At 52.5% G+C, this 19,687-nt stretch overlaps 6 protein-coding genes across 6 annotated transcripts; 4 read left to right on the top strand and 2 right to left on the bottom strand.

The window, feature by feature from the left end:
• The first annotated feature begins 46 nt into the window (after positions 1 to 46).
• Positions 47 to 4,017, top strand: BDV14DRAFT_179039 (proteasome regulatory particle base subunit RPN2). The gene is made up of 4 exons (XM_073769681.1): positions 47 to 410; positions 503 to 672; positions 735 to 3,475; positions 3,532 to 4,017. Exons 1-4 carry the CDS (start codon positions 271 to 273, stop codon positions 3,847 to 3,849), a joined length of 3,369 nt encoding a protein of 1,122 aa, XP_073625086.1. The 5' UTR covers positions 47 to 270; the 3' UTR covers positions 3,850 to 4,017.
• Positions 4,018 to 4,545: 528 nt separating this feature from the next.
• On the top strand, positions 4,546 to 6,852 carry BDV14DRAFT_179037 (putative acyl-CoA dehydrogenase). Its single transcript, XM_073769680.1, has 5 exons — positions 4,546 to 4,935; positions 5,010 to 5,021; positions 5,122 to 5,396; positions 5,466 to 6,207; positions 6,263 to 6,852. The coding sequence occupies exons 1-5, from the start codon at positions 4,821 to 4,823 to the stop codon at positions 6,754 to 6,756; spliced, it is 1,638 nt and encodes a 545-aa protein (XP_073625085.1). The 5' UTR covers positions 4,546 to 4,820; the 3' UTR covers positions 6,757 to 6,852.
• A 163-nt stretch (positions 6,853 to 7,015) lies between these two features.
• Positions 7,016 to 10,852, top strand: spt5 (transcription elongation factor spt5). Its single transcript, XM_073769679.1, has 5 exons — positions 7,016 to 7,537; positions 7,610 to 7,771; positions 7,837 to 9,314; positions 9,363 to 10,108; positions 10,162 to 10,852. The coding sequence occupies exons 1-5, from the start codon at positions 7,430 to 7,432 to the stop codon at positions 10,689 to 10,691; spliced, it is 3,024 nt and encodes a 1,007-aa protein (XP_073625084.1). The 5' UTR covers positions 7,016 to 7,429; the 3' UTR covers positions 10,692 to 10,852.
• A 16-nt stretch (positions 10,853 to 10,868) lies between these two features.
• Positions 10,869 to 14,089, bottom strand: triA (putative mRNA capping nucleoside-triphosphatase). Its single transcript, XM_073765696.1, has 3 exons — positions 12,178 to 14,089; positions 11,637 to 12,116; positions 10,869 to 11,566 (listed from the first exon to the last, which is right to left on the bottom strand). Exons 1-3 carry the CDS (start codon positions 13,849 to 13,851, stop codon positions 11,390 to 11,392), a joined length of 2,331 nt encoding a protein of 776 aa, XP_073625083.1. The 5' UTR covers positions 13,852 to 14,089; the 3' UTR covers positions 10,869 to 11,389.
• A 534-nt stretch (positions 14,090 to 14,623) lies between these two features.
• On the top strand, positions 14,624 to 17,042 carry BDV14DRAFT_179030 (acyltransferase family protein). Its single transcript, XM_073769678.1, has one exon. The coding sequence runs from the start codon at positions 15,111 to 15,113 to the stop codon at positions 16,761 to 16,763; it is 1,653 nt and encodes a 550-aa protein (XP_073625082.1). The 5' UTR covers positions 14,624 to 15,110; the 3' UTR covers positions 16,764 to 17,042.
• On the bottom strand, positions 17,043 to 19,664 carry BDV14DRAFT_179029 (WD repeat protein). Its single transcript, XM_073769677.1, has 4 exons — positions 18,587 to 19,664; positions 17,934 to 18,537; positions 17,810 to 17,881; positions 17,043 to 17,751 (listed from the first exon to the last, which is right to left on the bottom strand). The coding sequence occupies exons 1-4, from the start codon at positions 19,322 to 19,324 to the stop codon at positions 17,333 to 17,335; spliced, it is 1,833 nt and encodes a 610-aa protein (XP_073625081.1). The 5' UTR covers positions 19,325 to 19,664; the 3' UTR covers positions 17,043 to 17,332.
• Positions 19,665 to 19,687: the final 23 nt, after the last annotated feature.

Here is a 19,687-nt window from a genome sequence, read left to right as displayed (position 1 = left end):
CCACGGGCACCTTTCCGACAGCTTCCATCAGCCTGCCATCCGTTGACGTGTGTTTCCCTGTGCCTCTCAACATCTTCACCTTCTTGTATTCCTCACTTTCGCCATCCTTTTTGTTTTACTACCCGCCTCTCTGTTCTTTCTATCCCTCGAGGTCATTCTCCATCCCTCTTGACCTCCAACTCGACCGCGTGAAGCTCCGTCGAAGCTGTCGCCTCTTCGCATCTAGCGCTATCGTCATCTCCCTTCACCAGCGGCTCCTATCACGCTACGATGGTCGGGCTTGCTTCGGCCGCCGGTCTCGTCGGCTTCTTATCAGAGCCTGATGCAGAGCTGAGAGTTTTTGCTTTGAAGACACTAGACTCTCAGATTGACCTGCTCTGGACGGAAGTTGTTGACGCCATTCCGCAAATGTTTGTTTCCTCTCGCCTCACTCTATCCCATCGGATTTCATGCACCTCTTCAATCGACCGCTGAGATGGACCGCTAATGATTTGATGTCTAGAGAGGCGCTTTACGAAGATGAAACCTTCCCCGAGCGCGGCCTTGCCGCCCTTGTCGCCGCCAAGGTCTACTACCACCTCCAAGAATACAACGAGAGTATGGTATTTGCTCTCGGCGCCGGCAAGCTGTTGAATCTGGATAATGGTGGCGAGTTCGAGGAGACTATCATTGGTATGTGTTTTGAATCCGTACTTTTCGTTTTCGCGCGGTTACTCATACGCCCCGGTTCCTAGCCAAATGTGTCGACACATTTATCTCACTTTCAACCTCCGAGAAGCCCGCTGCAGGCGATCAACCAGCCAACTTGAACACCGCGTTCCCCACCTCCGTCGAGGGTGCTAGCAGCACCTCTGCCAGCCTTACCTCCCCGATTACACCCTTCTCACAATCAGCTTTGCCTTCAAAGTCACTGCTTTCAAGACCGGAAGTTACGGGAGCGGATGGTGCTCACCAGGAGGAGACCAGCCTTAAGGATGTTGAGACCCCTCTTGTCCTCAAGCGCGGTGTCCAGGGTCAGCTCAAGGCTGTCATCGAGCGTCTGTTCGAGCAGTGCTTCGTTGAGAAGCGCTACCGTCAAGTCATTGGTATCGCTATCGAAGCCAAGGACCTGGATGTCCTCCGCAAGGCGATCGTTCGTGCCAGCGAAGATGAGAAGAAGCAGAATGGTGAATCCCGCCAAAGTGAAGAGCTGATGGAATACGTACTGGACATCTGCATGGGTGTCGTTCAGGAGCGCGGTTTCCGTAATGAGATTCTCAAGCTTATCCTCGACCTGCTCAACGAAATCCCCGCGCCCGACTACTTCTCGATCGCCAAATGCGTCGTCTACCTCAACGAACACTCCATGGCTTCCGTTATCCTGCGGCAGCTGGTCGAGAAGGGCGATGCTCGATCACTCGCCGTTGCCTACCAGATTTCTTTTGACCTTTACGACAACAGCACCCAAGAATTCTTGCAAAAGGTCCACCAAGAGATCTCGGAACTTGTACCAGAAAAGACCGAATCTGATGCTCAGGAGGAGCCCAGGGAGTCTGATGCGTTGTTGGAGAACCAGTCCTCATCAATTGGTACCAGCGACGAGTCGAAGCTGACGCCCGAAATTCGCACCGCGTACAAGAACATCCTAGATATCCTCAATGGTCTAAGAAGCATTCAGCTCAACATGGAGTTCCTGCACCGTAACAGCAGGGTGGATGTCGCTATCCTCAATAAGCTTCGCGACAGCTTGGAGCCTCGCAACTCGATATTCCACACGGCGGTCACTATTTCGAATGCTTTCATGCACGCTGGAACGGCTCATGACAAGTTTTTCCGTGACAACCTGGAGTGGCTCGGAAAGGCGGTCAACTGGTCCAAGTTCACTGCGACGGCTGCTCTTGGTGTCATCCACCGCGGTAACTTGAGCCAAGGACAGAAGCTTCTGGCGCCATATCTGCCCAAGGAGAACATTGCTGGAGTTGGTGGAACTGGTTCCGTCTACAGCAGTGGTGGTTCCCTGTTTGCACTTGGCCTGATCTACGCCAACCACGGTGGAATGGCTGTTGACTTCATCCGTGACCAATTCAAGAAGGCTACCGAGGAAGTCATTCAGCATGGTGGTGCTTTGGGTCTTGGTGTTGCTGGTATGGCCAGCGGTGATGAAGGTATCTACGATGATCTCAAGCAGGTCCTCTACACCGACTCCGCTCTCAACGGAGAAGCTGTTGGTCTTGCCATGGGATTGGTTATGTTGGGAACTGGTAACATGAAGGTGCTCGAAGACATGATCCAGTACGCTCACGACACACAACACGAGAAGATTGTCCGTGGTCTTGCCATGGGTATGGCTCTAATCATGTACGGCCGCCAAGAGGCTGCTGATGAGCTGATCAACGGTCTTCTGGGAGACCCTGACCCTACCCTTCGCTACGGTGGTATCATGACCATTGCTCTCGCCTACTGCGGAAGCAGCAGCAACAAGGCTGTCCGCAAGCTGTTGCACGTTGCTGTTAGTGATGTCAATGACGATGTCCGCCGTGTCGCTGTTCTCAGCTTGGGTTTCATCTTGTTCAGAAAGCACCAGAGCGTGCCCCGCATGGTCGAGCTGCTCTCCGAATCGTACAACCCCCACGTCCGTTACGGTGCGGCGATGGCTCTCGGTATCTCCTGCGCTGGAACTGGTCTCGACGAGGCCATTGACCTCCTTGAGCCCATGCTGAAGGACTCGACCGACTTCGTCCGGCAGGGAGCTCTGATTGCTCTGGCCATGGTGTTGGTGCAGCAGAACGAGGCCATGAACCCTCGCGTCAGCTCACTCCGCAAGACTATGATGAAGATGGTTAGCGACAGGCACGAGGACGCCATGGCCAAGTTCGGTTGCGCCATTGCCCTCGGTATCATCGATGCTGGTGGCCGTAACTGCACCATTAGCTTGCAGACACAAACCGGAAACCTCAACATGCCAGGAATTGTTGGTGCCGCAGTGTTCCTTCAGTACTGGTACTGGTTCCCTCTCACCCACTTCCTCTCCTTGAGTTTCGCTCCTACCTCGGTGATTGGTGTGGACCAGCAACTCGAGGTCCCTCACTTCAAGTTCCACAGCAACACGAAGCCTAGTCTCTTCGACTATCCTCCTGAGCAACAGGTCAAGGCTGAGGAGGCGCCAGAGAAGGTCAAGACTGCTGTTCTTTCCACCACTGCTCATGCCAAGCGACGCGCGCAGCGCCGTGAGAAGCAGGCAAGGCGCGAGAGTATGGACGTCGATCAGACCCCTACGACTCCCAAGGTGGCGGACCAACTGCCGGAGAAGATGGAGACAGATGAGGCCAAGGGCGAGGACGACCTGAAGGAAGGTGAGAAGGAGGCAGGAGAGGGCCAGAAGAAGAAGGTTGAGCGGGAGAAGGTTGGCTATGAACTCGACAACATGTCAAGAGTTCTTCCCGCTCAATTGAAGTATCTCACATTCCCTGATCTGCGGTACGAGCCGGTAAAACGGGTATGTATCTGTCCCTTACCTTGAAGTGAAACAAGAAGACTAACTTTAAATTACAGCCTACCGGCGGTGTTGTCGTCGTCCTTGACACAAAGCCTGATGAGCCCCGAGAGGTCATCGAGCTCAAGGCCAGCACCAAGGAGACCAAGCCTGCTGCTACCCCAGCAGACCCGACGCAAGCCTTGCAGGACCGACTGCAAGAAGAATTTAGAGACCTCGATCCCAGTCTGCAGACGCCTCAACGCGACCCCTTCTCAACCCTGGGAGCTGCTGCTGCGGCGGGAGTGTTGACCGCTGTGGATGAAGATGAAGATGGGGAGGAGGCGCCTGTACCCGACGAGTTCGGGTACCAGAGTGACGGAGAGGGGGATTACTAAATGTGCTATATGGATGAGAGCTGTATTAATAGATCCCAATCTATGTCTCGTGTGACGGCGGTGCTTAGATACTGCATAGCATATTGGAATACTTACTAGTTAACCTTTGCATTTACTTTGCTGCTTTTGACTTAGAATCACATGGAAGCCAATCGGGGTATACCCGGGTCGGAATGACAATTGATACTCAATTGCCGACCTCTCATCGGCTGGTGGTCATTTAAGCTCGTAGACTTAGCTGGCACGCGATGTGATATAATTTCTCCGCATTCCGTGAAGAATGACGACCAGGTGCCCCGGAGCCTGGCATTCACATGTGAAAGCTAACGGGCAAGGTCGAGTTCGACTGTTGAAATCATAGGTCACGTGCACTACTTAAGCCTCGGCACTTTCCCAAAACAAATAGCGCCAGGGATGCCAGGATGACGCATGAATGAAAGATTTAACCAATCAAGTCCCTCAGAATGACCGATAGCATCAGCTGGCCGAGGCGCATCGACACGTGAGGACCTCAAAAAAGTGCCGGCGCTGCTGAGGTAAAGACACCAGGACAGATGAGATGAGCTGCGCGAGCATCATAGGTGCCCCATTGCGTCTTGCTGACCAGCATGTGAAGAGCCTTCTCTCTGTAAGCGCTGCGTCTGATAGGTAAATGGCCGAGGAATCATTCACCTTTGTTGTAACTTGTATTGTAAAAGTAAGCCGATAGCAAACACATTCACTCTTTTTGGCTGCTTGTCCGATCACTATACAGTACCAGTACCCACCTTGAGAACCAGCGTCCAAGGTCAGTAGGACCCTGTGCCGACCCAAACGTTCTTATAACGAACTGTCTTTCCCTCCCTTGTCCTTTCTTAACTTCCTTTACCCCAGATTATCCTTCTTCCCCAGAAAACCTTCTCTCTTACCTTACGTATCCAGTTCGTTTGTTCGCTTGCTTGCGTCACGAGCCGAGACCCAGACCCGTCATCATGGCCTCGACGTTCAGCAAAGACGACGTTGCGTCGCACAACAAGTCTGACAACCTCTGGATCATCGTTGATGAAGACGTCTACGACTTGACGAAGTTCCAAGATGAGCACCCAGGTGCGTTTCGCAGCGCAAATTCTACAATCTCTTTTTTATCGGCATGTGATACTAACATTTTGTTTTGCGCGCAGGTGGAAAGAAGAGTATGTTTGCTCCGTTACCCCCGGATCCCCGGAATGCGACAGCCTCGCGAACCAAATATCCATAAATCATACCGTTACTGACCACTACCTCCAAATTTAGTCCTCCAAAGAGTCGCCGGCAAAGACGCCTCAAAACAGTTCTGGAAATATCACAATGAGGGGATCCTGAAGAAATACAAGTCGCAATTGCAGATTGGATCGCTGGATTCGAAGAAGGCCGCTGCTGCAGAGGAACCGGCTGCCCCGGCGCCTGTCGATACAGTACCTCAACCTCAGGCTGCTGAAGCTGTTGATGTGAAGTCCGCGAAGTCCGAAGAGGTTCTGGATCCTTATGGCGAGTTGATTCCGTTTGCGGATCCGGCTTGGTACCAAGGGGTGAGTTTTTATCTGACATTTTTCAATGATCGGAGAGGGCTTGTGGCTGATTATTCGGCTGGTTGGTAGTACCACTCTCCCTACTTCAACAAAACGCATGCTGCCCTCCGTGCTGAGGCGCGCGCATGGGTTGAGTCTGAGATCGAACCATACGTTACAGAATGGGATGAGGGCAAGGAGGTTCCCGGAAAGATCTACAAGCAGATGGGCGAGCGCGGGTATCTCGCTGGTCTGCTCGGCGTCAAGTACCCAGTCCAATACACAAAGAACCGAGTCCAGTCCGTCGCCCCCGAGAACTGGGATCTGTTCCACGAGATGCTCCTTACGGACGAACTGTCGCGCGCCGGTAGTGGTGGTCTCGTCTGGAACTTGCTTGGTGGATTTGGGATTGGTTGCCCCCCGCTTGTCAAGTACGGAAAGAAGGCACTCGTCGACCGCATTCTGCCTGGCATCCTGGCTGGTGACAAGCGTATTTGTCTTGCTATTACTGAACCCGACGCTGGTAGTGATGTTGCGAACCTTGGTTGTGAGGCTAAGCTTTCTGAGGATGGGAAGCACTACATCGTCAATGGCGAGAAGAAGTGGATTACGAACGGTGTTTGGTCGGACTACTTCACTACTGCTGTTCGAACCGGCGGGCCCGGGATGAATGGGCTTAGTGTTCTCCTAATTGAGCGCGAGGCTGGTGGTGTCTCCACGAGGCGCATGGACTGCCAGGGTGTTTGGAGCAGTGGTACAACGTACGTGACATTTGAGGATGTCAAGGTCCCCGTTGAGAACCTCATTGGCAAGGAGAACCAGGGCTTCAAGGGTGAGTTAGCTATCTACCTACCTCTCCTTCCACCCAGTACTAACAAGTATCCCAGTCATCATGACCAACTTCAACCACGAGCGAATCGGAATCATCATCCAATGCGTTCGCTTCTCACGCGTCTGCTACGAAGAGGCCATGAAATACGCGCACAAGCGCAAGACATTCGGCCAGAAGCTCGTCGACCACCCTGTCATCCGTATGAAGCTCGCCCAGATGGCCCGCCAGATCGAGGCAACCTACAACTGGCTCGAGAACATCATTTTCCAGTGCCAGTCAATGGAGGAGACCGAGGCCATGCTCAAGCTCGGCGGTGCCATTGCTGGCCTCAAGGCCCAGTCCACACAGACCTTCGAGTACTGTGCCCGTGAAGCTAGTCAGATCTTCGGTGGTCTGAGTTATAGTCGGGGTGGACAGGGTGGAAAGGTTGAGCGGTTGTATCGCGATGTCAGAGCCTATGCTATTCCTGGTGGAAGTGAGGAAATCATGCTTGATTTGAGTATGAGGCAGAGTTTGAGGGTTCATCAGATGTTTGGGATGAAGCTGTAGGGTGCTGGGTTGTGAGCGATCTTTTGCTTCTTGGACATTCTACTGGTAGATTTGTAGAAACTTTTTGCTCTCGATGTACAATACCTGAGATATACCAAATTGGATTTGATGATTTCAAAAAAAGATAACAAAAAAAGATAACACCCCGCTTAGTGCAGCTGAACTAGAGGATAGGATGAAAGACGCCCAAGGCCAAAGGCCGCCAAGACATCGTATAAGAACAATGCGGCGACCGGTATCAACCAAACGCGCAGTCATCTCGTCAATGAAACTCGCCTTCTCAAAGCTCCTACTTAGTCACAACCCCTCAACTTCCAGCTGGTGGCTAGAGGCTGTATACCTGCTTATATTAATTTTGTTGTCTACCTTAAATTCCTCACTTTCAACTGAGACCGCAGCTTTCTCACCACTCTCCGCTACGTTCGTTGCCATCGCGGACTCGGCGAACGAGATCCTTTGAACAATCAAAGAATCGACGGTCGCCGAACAAAACACCTTCACCTGCGTCGACTGTCTGCTTACAGATCGCCTGGTTTCTGCCTACTCGGTCTATCTATTCTCCCGGTTGCGTCGACAATCTCTACCTAGTCACCAGTTCCGCCTATAAATAACCTTCGTCGAACGCTCGCAGCGACACACGCTCCAACTCGTTTCAGAATCAAGCGCCGCGAAAATGTCCCGGAACGTAATGGATCAGGATTTCGGGTCCGACGAGGAAGACGATGACTTCAACCCCGCGCCTGCGCAAGCTTCAGATGATGAAGATGTCAATGCCGGTCCGGTTCGTATCTCTTTGGACTTAGGGGCCTACGGTAGCCTTGAGGGTATATCAAGCTGACAAATCGAGTGTTAGGTGCGGAAGCGCGAACGACACGAGGACCAGAACGATGACGACGAAGACGGCGATAATGCGGGTGGTGGCGATGAGGACGAAGACGGCGGCGAAGAGGAAGAAGGGAACGAGGACGATGAAGAAGATGAAGAGGATGAAGATGAGGATGACCAGGATGTCTCGGTGAGTGTTTCTGAGCCGTATTATGAATATGACCGGGCAGTCACTAACGGGGTTTCCTTGTACAGCAGCACCGACGGAAACGGAGAAGGGGCGGCGGCGGTGTCAACAACTTCATTGATTTCGAAGCCGGTGTAGACGAGGACGAGGAAGAGGACGAAGCAGAAGAGGATGACATGGAATATGGCGGACCGCACCCGGACGATGTCGAGGCGCTCCCCGTCGGAGCTGAAATGGACGACCGTCGCCACCGTCAACTCGACCAGCAGCGTGAGATGGAAGCTAGCATGGACGCAGAGAAACAGGCGCAATTGCTCAAGGAACGTTACGGACGGAATCGCGCCGCTGCTTCAGACTCCGTTGTTGTTCCCAAGCGACTTTTGCTTCCTAGTGTTGACGATCCTAGTATTTGGGGTGTGCGGTGCAAAGCTGGCAAGGAGCGCGAGGTTGTCTTTTCTATCCAGAGACGCATTGAGGAACGACCACCGGGCTCGAGAAACCCCATTAAGATCATCTCAGCTTTTGAGCGCGGTGGTGCTATGAGCGGTTACATCTACGTTGAGGCGCGGAGACAGGCCGATGTTATGGATGCTCTACAAGACATGACCAATGTCTACCCGAGAACAAAGATGATCCTGGTTCCTGTGAGGGAAATGCCCGATCTGCTCCGAGTGCAAAAGTCAGAAGAGCTCAACCCTGGTGGCTGGGTTCGGATGAAGCGTACCAAGTACCAAGGCGATCTTGCCCAGATCGAAGAGGTGGAGACGAACGGTCTCTCTGTTACTGTTCGCTTGGTTCCTCGACTGGACTACGGTCTCAACGAAGACTCCGGCGCTCCCATGGTCGACCCCAAGAGAAAGAGACCTGGCGCGAACGCTACGGTTGCCCGTCCTCCCCAGCGACTGTTCAGCGAGGCTGAAGCCAAGAAAAAGCACAGCAAATACCTCTCTGCCACGGCTGGTCTGGGTGCAAAGTCATGGAACTACCTCGGTGAAACCTACATTGATGGTTTCCTGATCAAAGACATGAAAGTGCAGCATCTGATCACGAAGAACGTCAACCCTCGTCTTGAGGAAGTCACGATGTTTGCTCGGGATTCTGAGAACGGTACCTCGAACCTCGATCTGGCCTCCCTTGCTGAAACGCTCAAGAACTCGACCGCAGAAGAATCTTACCTTGCTGGTGACCCCGTTGAGGTCTTCAAGGGTGAACAGCAGGGTCTTATTGGCCGTACCAGCTCTACCCGTGGAGATATTGTGACTATTCTGGTGACCGAGGGCGAGTTGGCTGGTCAGACGATCGAAGCTCCTGTCAAGACCCTTCGTAAGCGCTTCAGAGAGGGTGATCACGTCAAGGTCATCGGTGGTAGCAGATACCAGGACGAGCTGGGTATGGTTGTGCAGGTCAAGGACGACACGGTTACCCTTCTCAGCGACATGAGTATGCAGGAGATTACAGTCTTCAGCAAGGACCTTCGATTGTCTGCCGAGACAGGTGTGGACGGTAAGCTCGGCATGTTCGATGTTCATGACCTTGTGCAGCTAGAGTGAGTTTCTCTTTATATCTTATACTTGACTCTTACTAACAATTCTAGCGCCGCTACTGTTGCCTGTATCGTCAAGGTCGATCGCGAGTCTTTACGGGTGTTGGATCAGAACGGTTCCATCCGCACTATCCTTCCTACTCAAGTCACTAACAAGATTACTCCGCGCCGAGACGCTGTGGCTACAGACCGCAATGGAGCCGAGATTCGACATGGAGACACCGTTAGAGAAGTGTACGGCGAGCAGCGCAATGGTGTCATCCTCCACATCCATCGCTCATTCCTCTTCATCCACAACAAGGTCTCGGCTGAAAACTCAGGCATCGTCGTTGTGCGCACAACGAGCGTTGTGACTGTATCTGCAAAGGGAGGCAGGAATACAGGCCCCGATCTCTCGAAGATGAACCCAGCTTTGATGAGTAGAGGCGCCCCTGGCGGCATGATGGGACCTCCTCCCTCAAAGAACTTCGGGCGAGATCGACTTCTCGGCAAGACAGTCTTGGTCAGGAAGGGGCCCTTCAAGGGTCTTGTTGGTATCGTAAAAGACACGACTGATGTCCAGGCTCGCGTGGAACTTCACTCGAAGAACAAGCTTGTGACTATCCCCAAGGAGCTTCTCGTCGTCAAGGACCCCATTACTGGCCAAACGATCGATATGTCGCGTGGAAGAGGTGGACCTCGCGTTCCTCAGGGTGGTTCAGCCGCTCCGCCATCCGGCTGGCAAGGAGGCCGGACCCCGATGGCCGCTGCCGATTCCTCAAGAACACCTGCTTGGGGCGGCATGGCTTCATCTCGAAGTAAGTTCTCAGTACCGTTATTCTTGTCAACACCCACTAACATACTATCTTAGCTCCCGCCTGGGGTGGCTCCGGCCTCGGCTCCCGCACACCAGCCTGGAAAGCCGACGGCAGCCGCACAGCCTACGGCGGCGCCGGATCACGTACGCCCGCCTGGAACGCCGGCGCCAGAACACCATACGGTGGTTCAGGCTCCTCCGGCAACAGCGACTTCGACGCCTTCGCCGCCGGATCCCGCACGCCCGCCTGGGGCGCTGCATCGGGCAGCCGAACCCCCGCATGGTCCGCCAGCGCCAGCGGCTCAAGCTCCAATAAGACCTATGACGCTCCCACACCAGGAGCAACATACTCCGCCCCGACACCAGGCGCGTACGGCGGCGCACCTACACCGGGAGGTCTCTCTGCGCCGACCCCGGGTGCCTGGGCCGATAGCGCGCCCACGCCTGGTGCTTATAATGCGCCTACGCCCGGTGCTTATGATGCGCCGACGCCGGCTATGGGTGGTGCTGCGGCGACGCCTGGGGCTGGGTATGGCGATGGGGACGATGGACCGCGGTATGAGGAGGGAACGCCGAGTCCTTGATTGTTCCTTCTTGTTTTCTATATGGGTTTTAAAATGGCGCATTGTATTATCTTCTCTTATGCATGCATTTTGGTATCTCTTCAACGTGTTATTAGCTATTCATAGGTACTTTAGTATACTAACCTAAGTGTATTATCAAATAAATCATCTTACATATTTTACATAACTACAACATACCTAAAGTCTGTCTACTTCATCCTGCCATCAACTAGCGATGCTAGGTATAACTGTAATTAGATGCGCAAAACTTCAGAACGAACCATATCAACAAATTCCCACGCCGTCATTTCATTCCTCTGCTCTGAAGAAGGTATATGTATAGAAATAGAATAGGTATTAAGACAAGAATGGAAGTGACAAAAACAACAGGAAAATAAACAGTCGGGTCAATAAGTCATACTCCATTCCTTTTCCGTTTTCCGTTTTCTTTTTTCTTCAGACGAGAATTGAGAACTGTCCGCCTGCACCTGCTCCCGCACCGGTACCTTCAGTGAACAAGGAAAGAAAAGGTCAAAAGGCCTAAGCTAGAAAACAATAAGAGCACTGCACGCAAAATTTAAGTTCTTCTTCTTCTCTTCTTCATTTCCTCTGCACCCTGTCTCTCTATACCGTAATGTTAATAATCAAATGGCTAAGTTTCAGGAACAAGAACTTGTCAAAACAAAAGAAAAGAAAAGGAGAAAGAGAACAAAACAAGATCAGTTCTGAGGAGGAACCGCCCTCGCCAAAATGCGAATATTATCAAGCAACCCCCTGACAAGATCCTGGTATTGATGGGACGGATCATTGTCTATAGCGAGCTGGCCCTGTCGTCGGATTTCGGCGGCCGAGATTTCGATTTCGAGTTCGTGTTCGCATTCGCCTTTCATTGAAGGCTGTATGAAAGATGATGTTAGTACGGGATATATATACTGAGAGGGCAGTAGTAGGGTAGGAAAAGCATACCTCAGACCTAGCAACCTGTGTCAGATCCACCTGATACGCTTGATGTCTATAGCTCATGCGATCCTTGTTCCGGTCTCCGGCACCAGCCCCTCGTCCTGTATCAGCAGGCGGGAGGTGCGAGATGTCACCGTCGTAGCTCATTTCCAGGTTCACGCTAATGCGCCAATCAACGCAGGTGCGCGGGCTATAAATATCTAAGTCTGCGACACGGCATTTCACGATCTTAGCGAGCACTTCGCCTGTGCGCTGGTCGACTGTCACGCGGACTTTGGGCTTGTGGCGCGGGTTGAGGTTCTGACGGATTATGGGGGGGAGTTCGGAGGGTGAGACTTCGTAGAAGGAGTCGCGCTCTTTTTTGTGTGCGTAGGAGATGGGGTTTCGGAGTTTGTTTGTTGTGCTGGCTTGGCCGGGGGCGTTGGGCTGGGGTATGGAATTTTTGACGGCGTCGTTAAGGAAGTTGTTCATTACGCGGTGTTGGGTCTGGAACAATGACGTTAGATCTGGGTGTAGGATGAGTAGAAGGGATTGAGGTACAACTTACCTGTGACATGTTGCTCTCGAAGCTTGTTCGCAAGCGCGTTTTCTCTTTGTCGATGACGCATTCGGTTTGTACTGGCAGCTGGAGTCGATCTCGGCTATCAAGATCTATAATTTGTCCCAGCTTGGCTTCGACTTCGATGATTGCGTTATGGCCTACAGCCGATGCGCCTGCAGGGCCCGCCATCGCGTCGTTTCTCATTACCACATGCTTAAACAGGAAGTCGCAGACGATCTTGGTCATTTCTTCGTATGGGATCAATCCTGTGAAAGACGGTTCCCAATGTCCTAGGCTCTTCAGCTCCGGCGGTTCAGAAGACTGTGGTGGTTGTGATGACCGCGCGGACTGCAGCTGCTGGGCTGAAATCGGCGGGCCATTTACGATGGCATCCTCCCGCTTGATCTTGACCGACGGAGGAGGTGCTTTTGAGGCCGCTTGCTGGCGCAACAACCACGGGTTTTCCGATGTATTCCTCAAGCGTTTGGGCACCGGGGGCAAAGGATTTGTGATCGCCGGACACCTTCCTTTCGTGCGAATTGTTCGTTGCGCGTAGATGGGTGGCTCATTGTACCGTCTCCGCTTGCGCCTTGGTTGTTGAGGACTCGAATTTGCAGATCCCATGTCGGGTGCAAAGTTTGCTTTTGTAGGTGGCGGCGGCCCTGGATGACCCTTTGGAGATTCAGTCAGAATTGGTCCTTGCGATGGAATTGGTGCGGTCGGTGCGGGCTGGATTCGGGGGTCCTGGGTAGATGGTTGGGGGCTTTGCGCAGATGCCCCATTTTCCCGGTCACTCATCGGTTGCCGGCCATGCTCTGCCACGCTCCCTCGTCGGGTATCTGGAGCAAAGGCCGTCTTCGGGCTGACGCTCTCATCAGATTCCCTCCTCTCAGTTATCGACGAGGTGCGCCGAGGAGTATTATCGTAAGCTCGAGAATCTTGCCGCACGGGGCGCGAGACGGCGGTTGGTGACATGTGCATTTGAGCATCTTGTCCGACCCATGGGCTAGACGCGCGATTTGAGATGGAATCGTGACCCGAGGATTGAGGACGCGCGGACGACGGTGTTGAATGACGGTAAACAGCAGTGGCAGAGCCTCGCGGGGTACCAGGCAGCGACCCTTGTGCGGTGGGTGAAAACTGTTGCGGTGGATAATGTTGAGTGGTAGCGGGAGAGCTGTCTCTATGCGCGTATGGGTGCGGACCGGACGAAAATGGTGTCAGGACAGATTGAATAGAATGAGAGCGCTGGGGTGCAACTGGCGACTGCTGGTGGGATTGATGATGTTGCGGATGAGGAAAGCCCGCAGGCGCAGCGAAAGAGTCACGCGAAGCAGAGGGACCGTAAGGCGCGGCAGGTGGGCTGTGACCGCGCTGAGCTTGCGGGTTCGCGTTCAGAGACGACGGCGCATTGTACTGGTATGGAGATTGTAGTGAGCCGTAAGAAGAGTTCCTGTCTGGGGAAGATTGGGCGCGCTGGAGCGGCGGAGCTTGTTGCGATGGCCCGTTAGGATATCCGGATGCATAGGAAGATGACGACGACGGAGGCTGATCGTGTGTCGGATAGATTGGTTCAGATGGTTTGCGGGTAACTTGCGACGGCGAGCGATGGGCAGGAGGCGATGGAGGGCGACGCGAAGTGCCGGCGGCATCGCTGTTCATGATTGAGCTCAAGTCCATGGTGACGGGGAGATTTTTCTAGATTGACGGCGACGAGTAAAAGATTGAACAGGTGCGAGATGGCAGGAGACGACGTCACATTCCCTTCCACAGCACCCCAAGGCGACTCGTGGGAAGCTGAAAGATATCAATGATGGAGGCGAGAGAAGCGAGAAAAAGGCGATTAGAAAGAAGACATATAGGGGATGAAAGGGGGCCGCGGGATGAAGTGAAGCTGAAGTCGATAAGAGGAAAGAAGAAAGGATGATCGAATGATGAAGTTGAAGATGCGATTGTACAGGAGACGAGTGTCAGTAACGACAGTCACTGCGCTATGTTCTCCCTAAATTCATTATGAAGTAGATTTGAAAAAAGTGAGATAGAGAAGATGCTGGATTATCGAGCTCTTGGAGGAACTAGACACGAGACTAAGAATTTAAGCTGTTGTATAAGACAGCTGCTATACAAAGCTAGCGTGGACACTACTGGCAATCTCTAATGCTATCGAGCAGGGCAGGAATCATGACTTCCATATTATGCGCTCCATATACCGTGCAGAATCATCAAAATAGAACAAAAGAACAAAGACGGCGGCCGTGGATGACGAAAGCTGTCTTTTTTTGCTTGCGATGCTTTTTTCCGCTTTGGGAGTTGGATGCTTTCTGCCGGCGGTGAGTTAAAGCACCACGTGATGCGTTGTCTGCCGCTTGTTTTGGGTCCGCCTTTCTCACCGCCAGCTGCTTCCATACAGGCCCAGATAGGAAGGTGCAACCCTCTCTCTTCCAGGCCTGAGCGTCACTTGTCAATAAAAATCCAAGGATTGATAGATTCCTTTTCTATCCTCATTGAAGGTCCGACCGTGCAATTGACCGGCGTCGACCTGGAGGCGTTCGGCATAATCCTTGCTTAAATCGCCCCAATCAATAATGGTGAAACGTCGCGCGTCTCTTAGAGGATTGCAGATCGACATTCGCCATTTGGCCTTAACTCTCCAACGTCCCCTCTGCAATTGCTTCGATTGCTTTGCTTCTGGACACCAGACCACCGTGCCTTCAGTCTGAGTCTATCCTTGACTGAATTTGTCTATTCATAGCATGCTCGGTTCTGCCGCTGTCAGATGCGATCGCCGATGACGAATCCCGGGCCCATACTATCAGCTCTCCGTCGCACGTAAAGACTCCACCGTCGCTGCGAGCACATAAGATCGCGCACTTCAAAACTCCGCGCTTTCGCCCTGATAGAGGCTCTGCGTTCGCCTCAATATCGCCATCGTCTCCGAAATGAGCGTCCAGAACGAGACGCCGTCGTCCCCCGCGATCCACAATGTTCCCCTAAATGACGTCGAATCCGGTCTCGATCGTGCACACTCGAGTCCAGCGCTGGCTTGGCCCAGTCTTCGCAGCTTCTCCTTCTCAGACCTTTTGGCCGACCCGTCAAAATTATCACCACTGATTGACGACTTTGGCGACCATTGGCAAGAATATCTGGAGGTTTGGTTCACGAAACTGGGTATAGTCATCACCCCCAGCTATCTACAACATCTGGTCGGCGGCCAGTCGCCCCCACAGACCAAACTCCATGCAATCGCGGCTCTGGATGGCTTGCGAGGATGGGCTTGTTTGCTGGTTTTCAACTTTCACTTCCTCTTCACCTATACATGGAAAGTTGCCGTTGGATGGGGCTTTAACAATGAGAACTGGCACCTCTACCAGTTGCCCATCATCCACGTCTTGGTTTCGGGGCATATTATGGTCGCCATATTCTTCGTGATCTCAGGATATGTCCTTTCATATAAACCGCTAAGGTTGATTCGCAGCCGAGCCTATGACGAGACTTTTGTTACCATGACTTCTGCGATCTTTCGACGCGGTCTTCGCTTGTACATTCCCTCAATCATTGGCATATTGTGTGTCCTTATCGCCGTCCGACTGGGAGTCTACAACTATTCGCAGAAGGTTCTGTTCGAGGGGCATACCATTAGGGGCACCAACGAGCAACATCCGCCGATCATGGTCAAATCCCTTTACAAGCAACTGTGGGACTGGTACTATACGGTTGCTCGTCTAATGGATCCTTTCGACTGGGCCCTATTCTATAACAACTATAATCCCCATCTTTGGACCATTCCTGTCGAGTTCCGCAGTTCTCTAGTTCTATTTTTGACTATTTTGGCCACGTCGCGCGTCAAGACGATGGTACGAATTTCCCTCGTCAGCACCTTGGTATGGTTCTCTATGCGATACGGCCGATGGGATGTTGTCCTTTTCCTGTTCGGCATGCTCATGGCAGAAGCGGATCTAATTCAAGGTCTCTGGGAGCAAGGGTCAATGTCCGAGAAAGCAGATGACAAGGAGAAAGGAGCCTGGAGTTCCCGCCTGAGCGCCTCGTTACCTCAAATCCAAACTCCGTTTCGTCTCTTGAGCCCCAAGCGCTGGATTGCTCTGTTCATTGTGGGACTGTATCTTGGCTCAACTCCGAATACTGGCTACAAATTTACGCCCTTTTTCATGTGGACGTGGCGTATCACTCCCCACACATACCCAGAACCGCACCGCTTCCCTCAAACCTTAGGTGCTGTTATGATTGTATACAGCATCAACCACTCAAAGGACATTCAGAAGCTTTTTGTGAACCCCGTCTCACAATATCTGGGCAAAATTTCATATGCCTTCTATATTGTGCACGGCCCCATTCTCCACTCTCTGGGGTACTCGATCATGCCCAACATTTGGCGTATCACCGGCAAGGACACGAACCTTCAATACTGTTTTGGTTTCTTTATTGGCTGGCTCATCTGTTTGCCCATCTCACTTTGGGCCGGAGACCTCTTCTGGCGACTGGTCGATATTCCCAGTGTAAGCCTTGCGAGATGGATTGAGAGCAAGGTCCTTGCTCGATCAGGTGGGCGAGAAAAGCAGGAAAGAGCTGCTTAGAATGACCGTTCCATAGCCTTATTTTCTTTTTACCTGTTTCATTATGTATGTTTATTCGTGCCTAGCCGCCGGTTCGTTCAACCGGGCACAAATTTATACCAGCATTAGCGGGCGTACCTATTTTTGTTCATCCTCATTGTGCTCGAGCCACCGTCTCTACCAGTGTGATCACTAGGTAGCATTGCGGCCTTAAGTCTCGCTTGGAATTGCATCTCCGACTTTCCCATGGTGTAATCTTGAAAGCTGAGAAAATTCGACGTAACGCAATGATGCAATCGATCATATATTCGTATAATCGTACCAGTAACAACCCAAAATGCTTCTAAAACAAACGTTCGCGTTCCAGTGCTCATGAGATCAGTTCGCGTCGCGTCTTCCTGCATCATCTCATCTCATCTCGTAAAAAAGCAAGCAAACATAGCCTAGCTAAACACAGGATGAAGAAGGGAAAGCAAACTCAGAAAGGAAAAGACGAAGAAGAAATAAAAGCTTCTACAGGGTGGAGTGGATATCATTAACTTTTTCTTTCCCCGAATTCCGTTCGCATTGCTCGTCGCTCATACCTCGCATCATAGCGAAACGCCCCATACACCTCGTCCACCACAAACGCCTAGCCAGTCACGGGGATGGCCTGCGCTCGTTGTCCCGCCCTGCGGCGACCAGCTGATGTTTGAAATCTCATAGTCGCATTGCCATGCGGCTGCGGGGCCGCGCTCGGTTGTTGTTGACGGCGCACCGGGGTGCTGGACGCCTGGTGGGACAGGCGTAGAGTTGTGTTGGTTGATGAGGTCCCAGAGAAGGACGAGGCAGTCGTCTGCGCCGGATGCAAGGACGCCGCGACGGTTTGGCGACCATTCGACGGAGTTGAGGGGGGCCGAGTGGCCCTTTAATTCGAGGAGGGCTTGGCCCGGTTGTCGGACGTCTAGGACGCGAACAATGCTGGAGTCTTGAGAGAATGTAGCGAGGAGGTGTGCGTCGTGTGGAGAAGCTGTTTCTCTTAGTCCTGGTCTTTTTAAGTCTAATAACTTTCTGCAGCTAGGACTTACCGGAGATGCGCAGTAGAGGAGGAGGCCAGGCGCTGGCTGGCGCTGAGGGGCTTCCATTGCCGGGGCTCATGACTATACATTCTGTCGTCAGTATTAAAATTTTAGAGAGGAGCGGTGGGCATACGTTTTTCGTTCTTCTCCGTCGGCTCGTATATGATGGTGCTGTGTTCCAGACTCCGGAGATCAAACATGCGTACACTACCATCAGCACCACAACTAACGAACACATCAACACTGTTGGCACAGAAGCGCACATCATAGACCTCCTTGTCGTGCGCGATGAGCTGAGTCTTCGCTGTCAGGGTAGGAATGTCCCAGATGGTGCATGTTGTGTCGATGCTGGAGGTGATGATCAAGCTTGGAGATATCGTGTTCCAGTCCAAGGAGGTGATGGGAGCAGTGTGCTCGGGTGACTTCGAGTTTGATAGTAACGCGAGAGGTGAAAGTTTAGCAGCAGGCATATCTCTTTGACCTGCCGGCCGCGTTATTGAATTGGAAGTGTGTTGAGGCTGAGAGTTTGGTAAAGACCATAATCGCAGATGATCTCCAGAGGTTGCTAATAGATCAGTGGATTGCTTCTGTGATGATGGAGGCTCCCAGAGAATGCGAGTAACAGGATAAGAGTGGGTTGCTTCAGCTGTTTTCACGTATTCCAGTTTAAGCTCTCCGTTGGCGGCATCAGGAGTATCAGAATCAGGATATGTCAGGTGAGTATCAAGGATTTGAATCTGACAAGGTTAGGCAAGAGAACGAGGTAAGAAAACGGGGCTCTCTTACATAGTTATGGTGGTCTTCTAGATAGCTGCCCAGGGCGATCTTGCCGCCAAAGGAGCCAGCATTCCCAGGGACAGGCCATTTGCACCAGTCAACGGCATAAATGGGCCAAGGAGTAATGTAGTTGCTGTTTGTGGGAACTTGGTTCTCAGCACTGTTATATGCTGGTGTATCTGTATTTGTGATACGATCACTAAGAAGGTCCCCCGGGGAACGAATGTCAGCCAACCCTAGAGGCGAGTATTTAGCGCCTTGGGGAGTGGGAGGCTGGAATCCAGCATTCGGCGATGATCCGTGTGGCCGGTATCCGGCAGGGCTAGACCTGGAGTGTCCATGAGAATTGACAACGTTGGAACGTGGAGTGGCAGATTGAGGCTGAGATTGAGGTGGTGTTTGCTGTATTTGTGTAGACAACTGGGGCAGCGTGGGAAGTACGGACGGAGCTGTATTCATTGATACTGCTGGTGGACGACTACCAGCATTGCCCGGCTGGAGGGCGCCAGGAAGCGCTGCTCCAGCTGGACCACTGTTTCCGCCTCCATATTGATTAGGCTGGGAGCCCGACGGATGGATATTTATAGCTGGCAGGTGCGCATCGGGGCTCGTGGGATTTTCGAGGGACATCGAAAGTCTTGAAATATTGCCAGATGCAGAGTTACCGGACGGGATGTGAAGCTCTTCTGGCTGACGGCTATAGATGGTCGCCCGTCTCGGATCGAAGGGTTGCGCGGGGTTTGACATAGCGACGCGGATGTTAATTGGAAGGGATACTGCAAAAAGGCAAACCACTGCAGCGCAGCGGGAACTTTACAGCGCAACCTTGTCTTTGTCGCCTCGTCAGCACTGGTGGTGGCTTGGGCGAAGATTGAATGAGTCGGAAGATTGTCGTCTTCCTAGTCCGGGCAGCAAGCGACGAGATGGTGATCTCCAATAACGCGAAGTGGGCGTAAGGTCTAGATCATGCCAGAACGAGGGACTCGGACCGCAAAATGAGGTTTGTATCAACGGGCAATGGATTGACAAGGGTAAGGCGACAAAGACTGGCTTCAAGTGAACAAAGTTGGAAGGCAGGAAGACGAGGATATGGAGGTAGGCTTGGGCCGC

This window comes from Aspergillus stella-maris (genome assembly GCF_047715825.1).
Source record: "Aspergillus stella-maris strain CBS 113639 unplaced genomic scaffold BDV14scaffold_55, whole genome shotgun sequence".
Lineage (NCBI taxonomy): Eukaryota > Fungi > Ascomycota > Eurotiomycetes > Eurotiales > Aspergillaceae > Aspergillus > Aspergillus stella-maris.
Note: the sequence above shows the minus strand (reverse complement) of the source record. Positions and strands in the feature narration are given on the sequence as shown.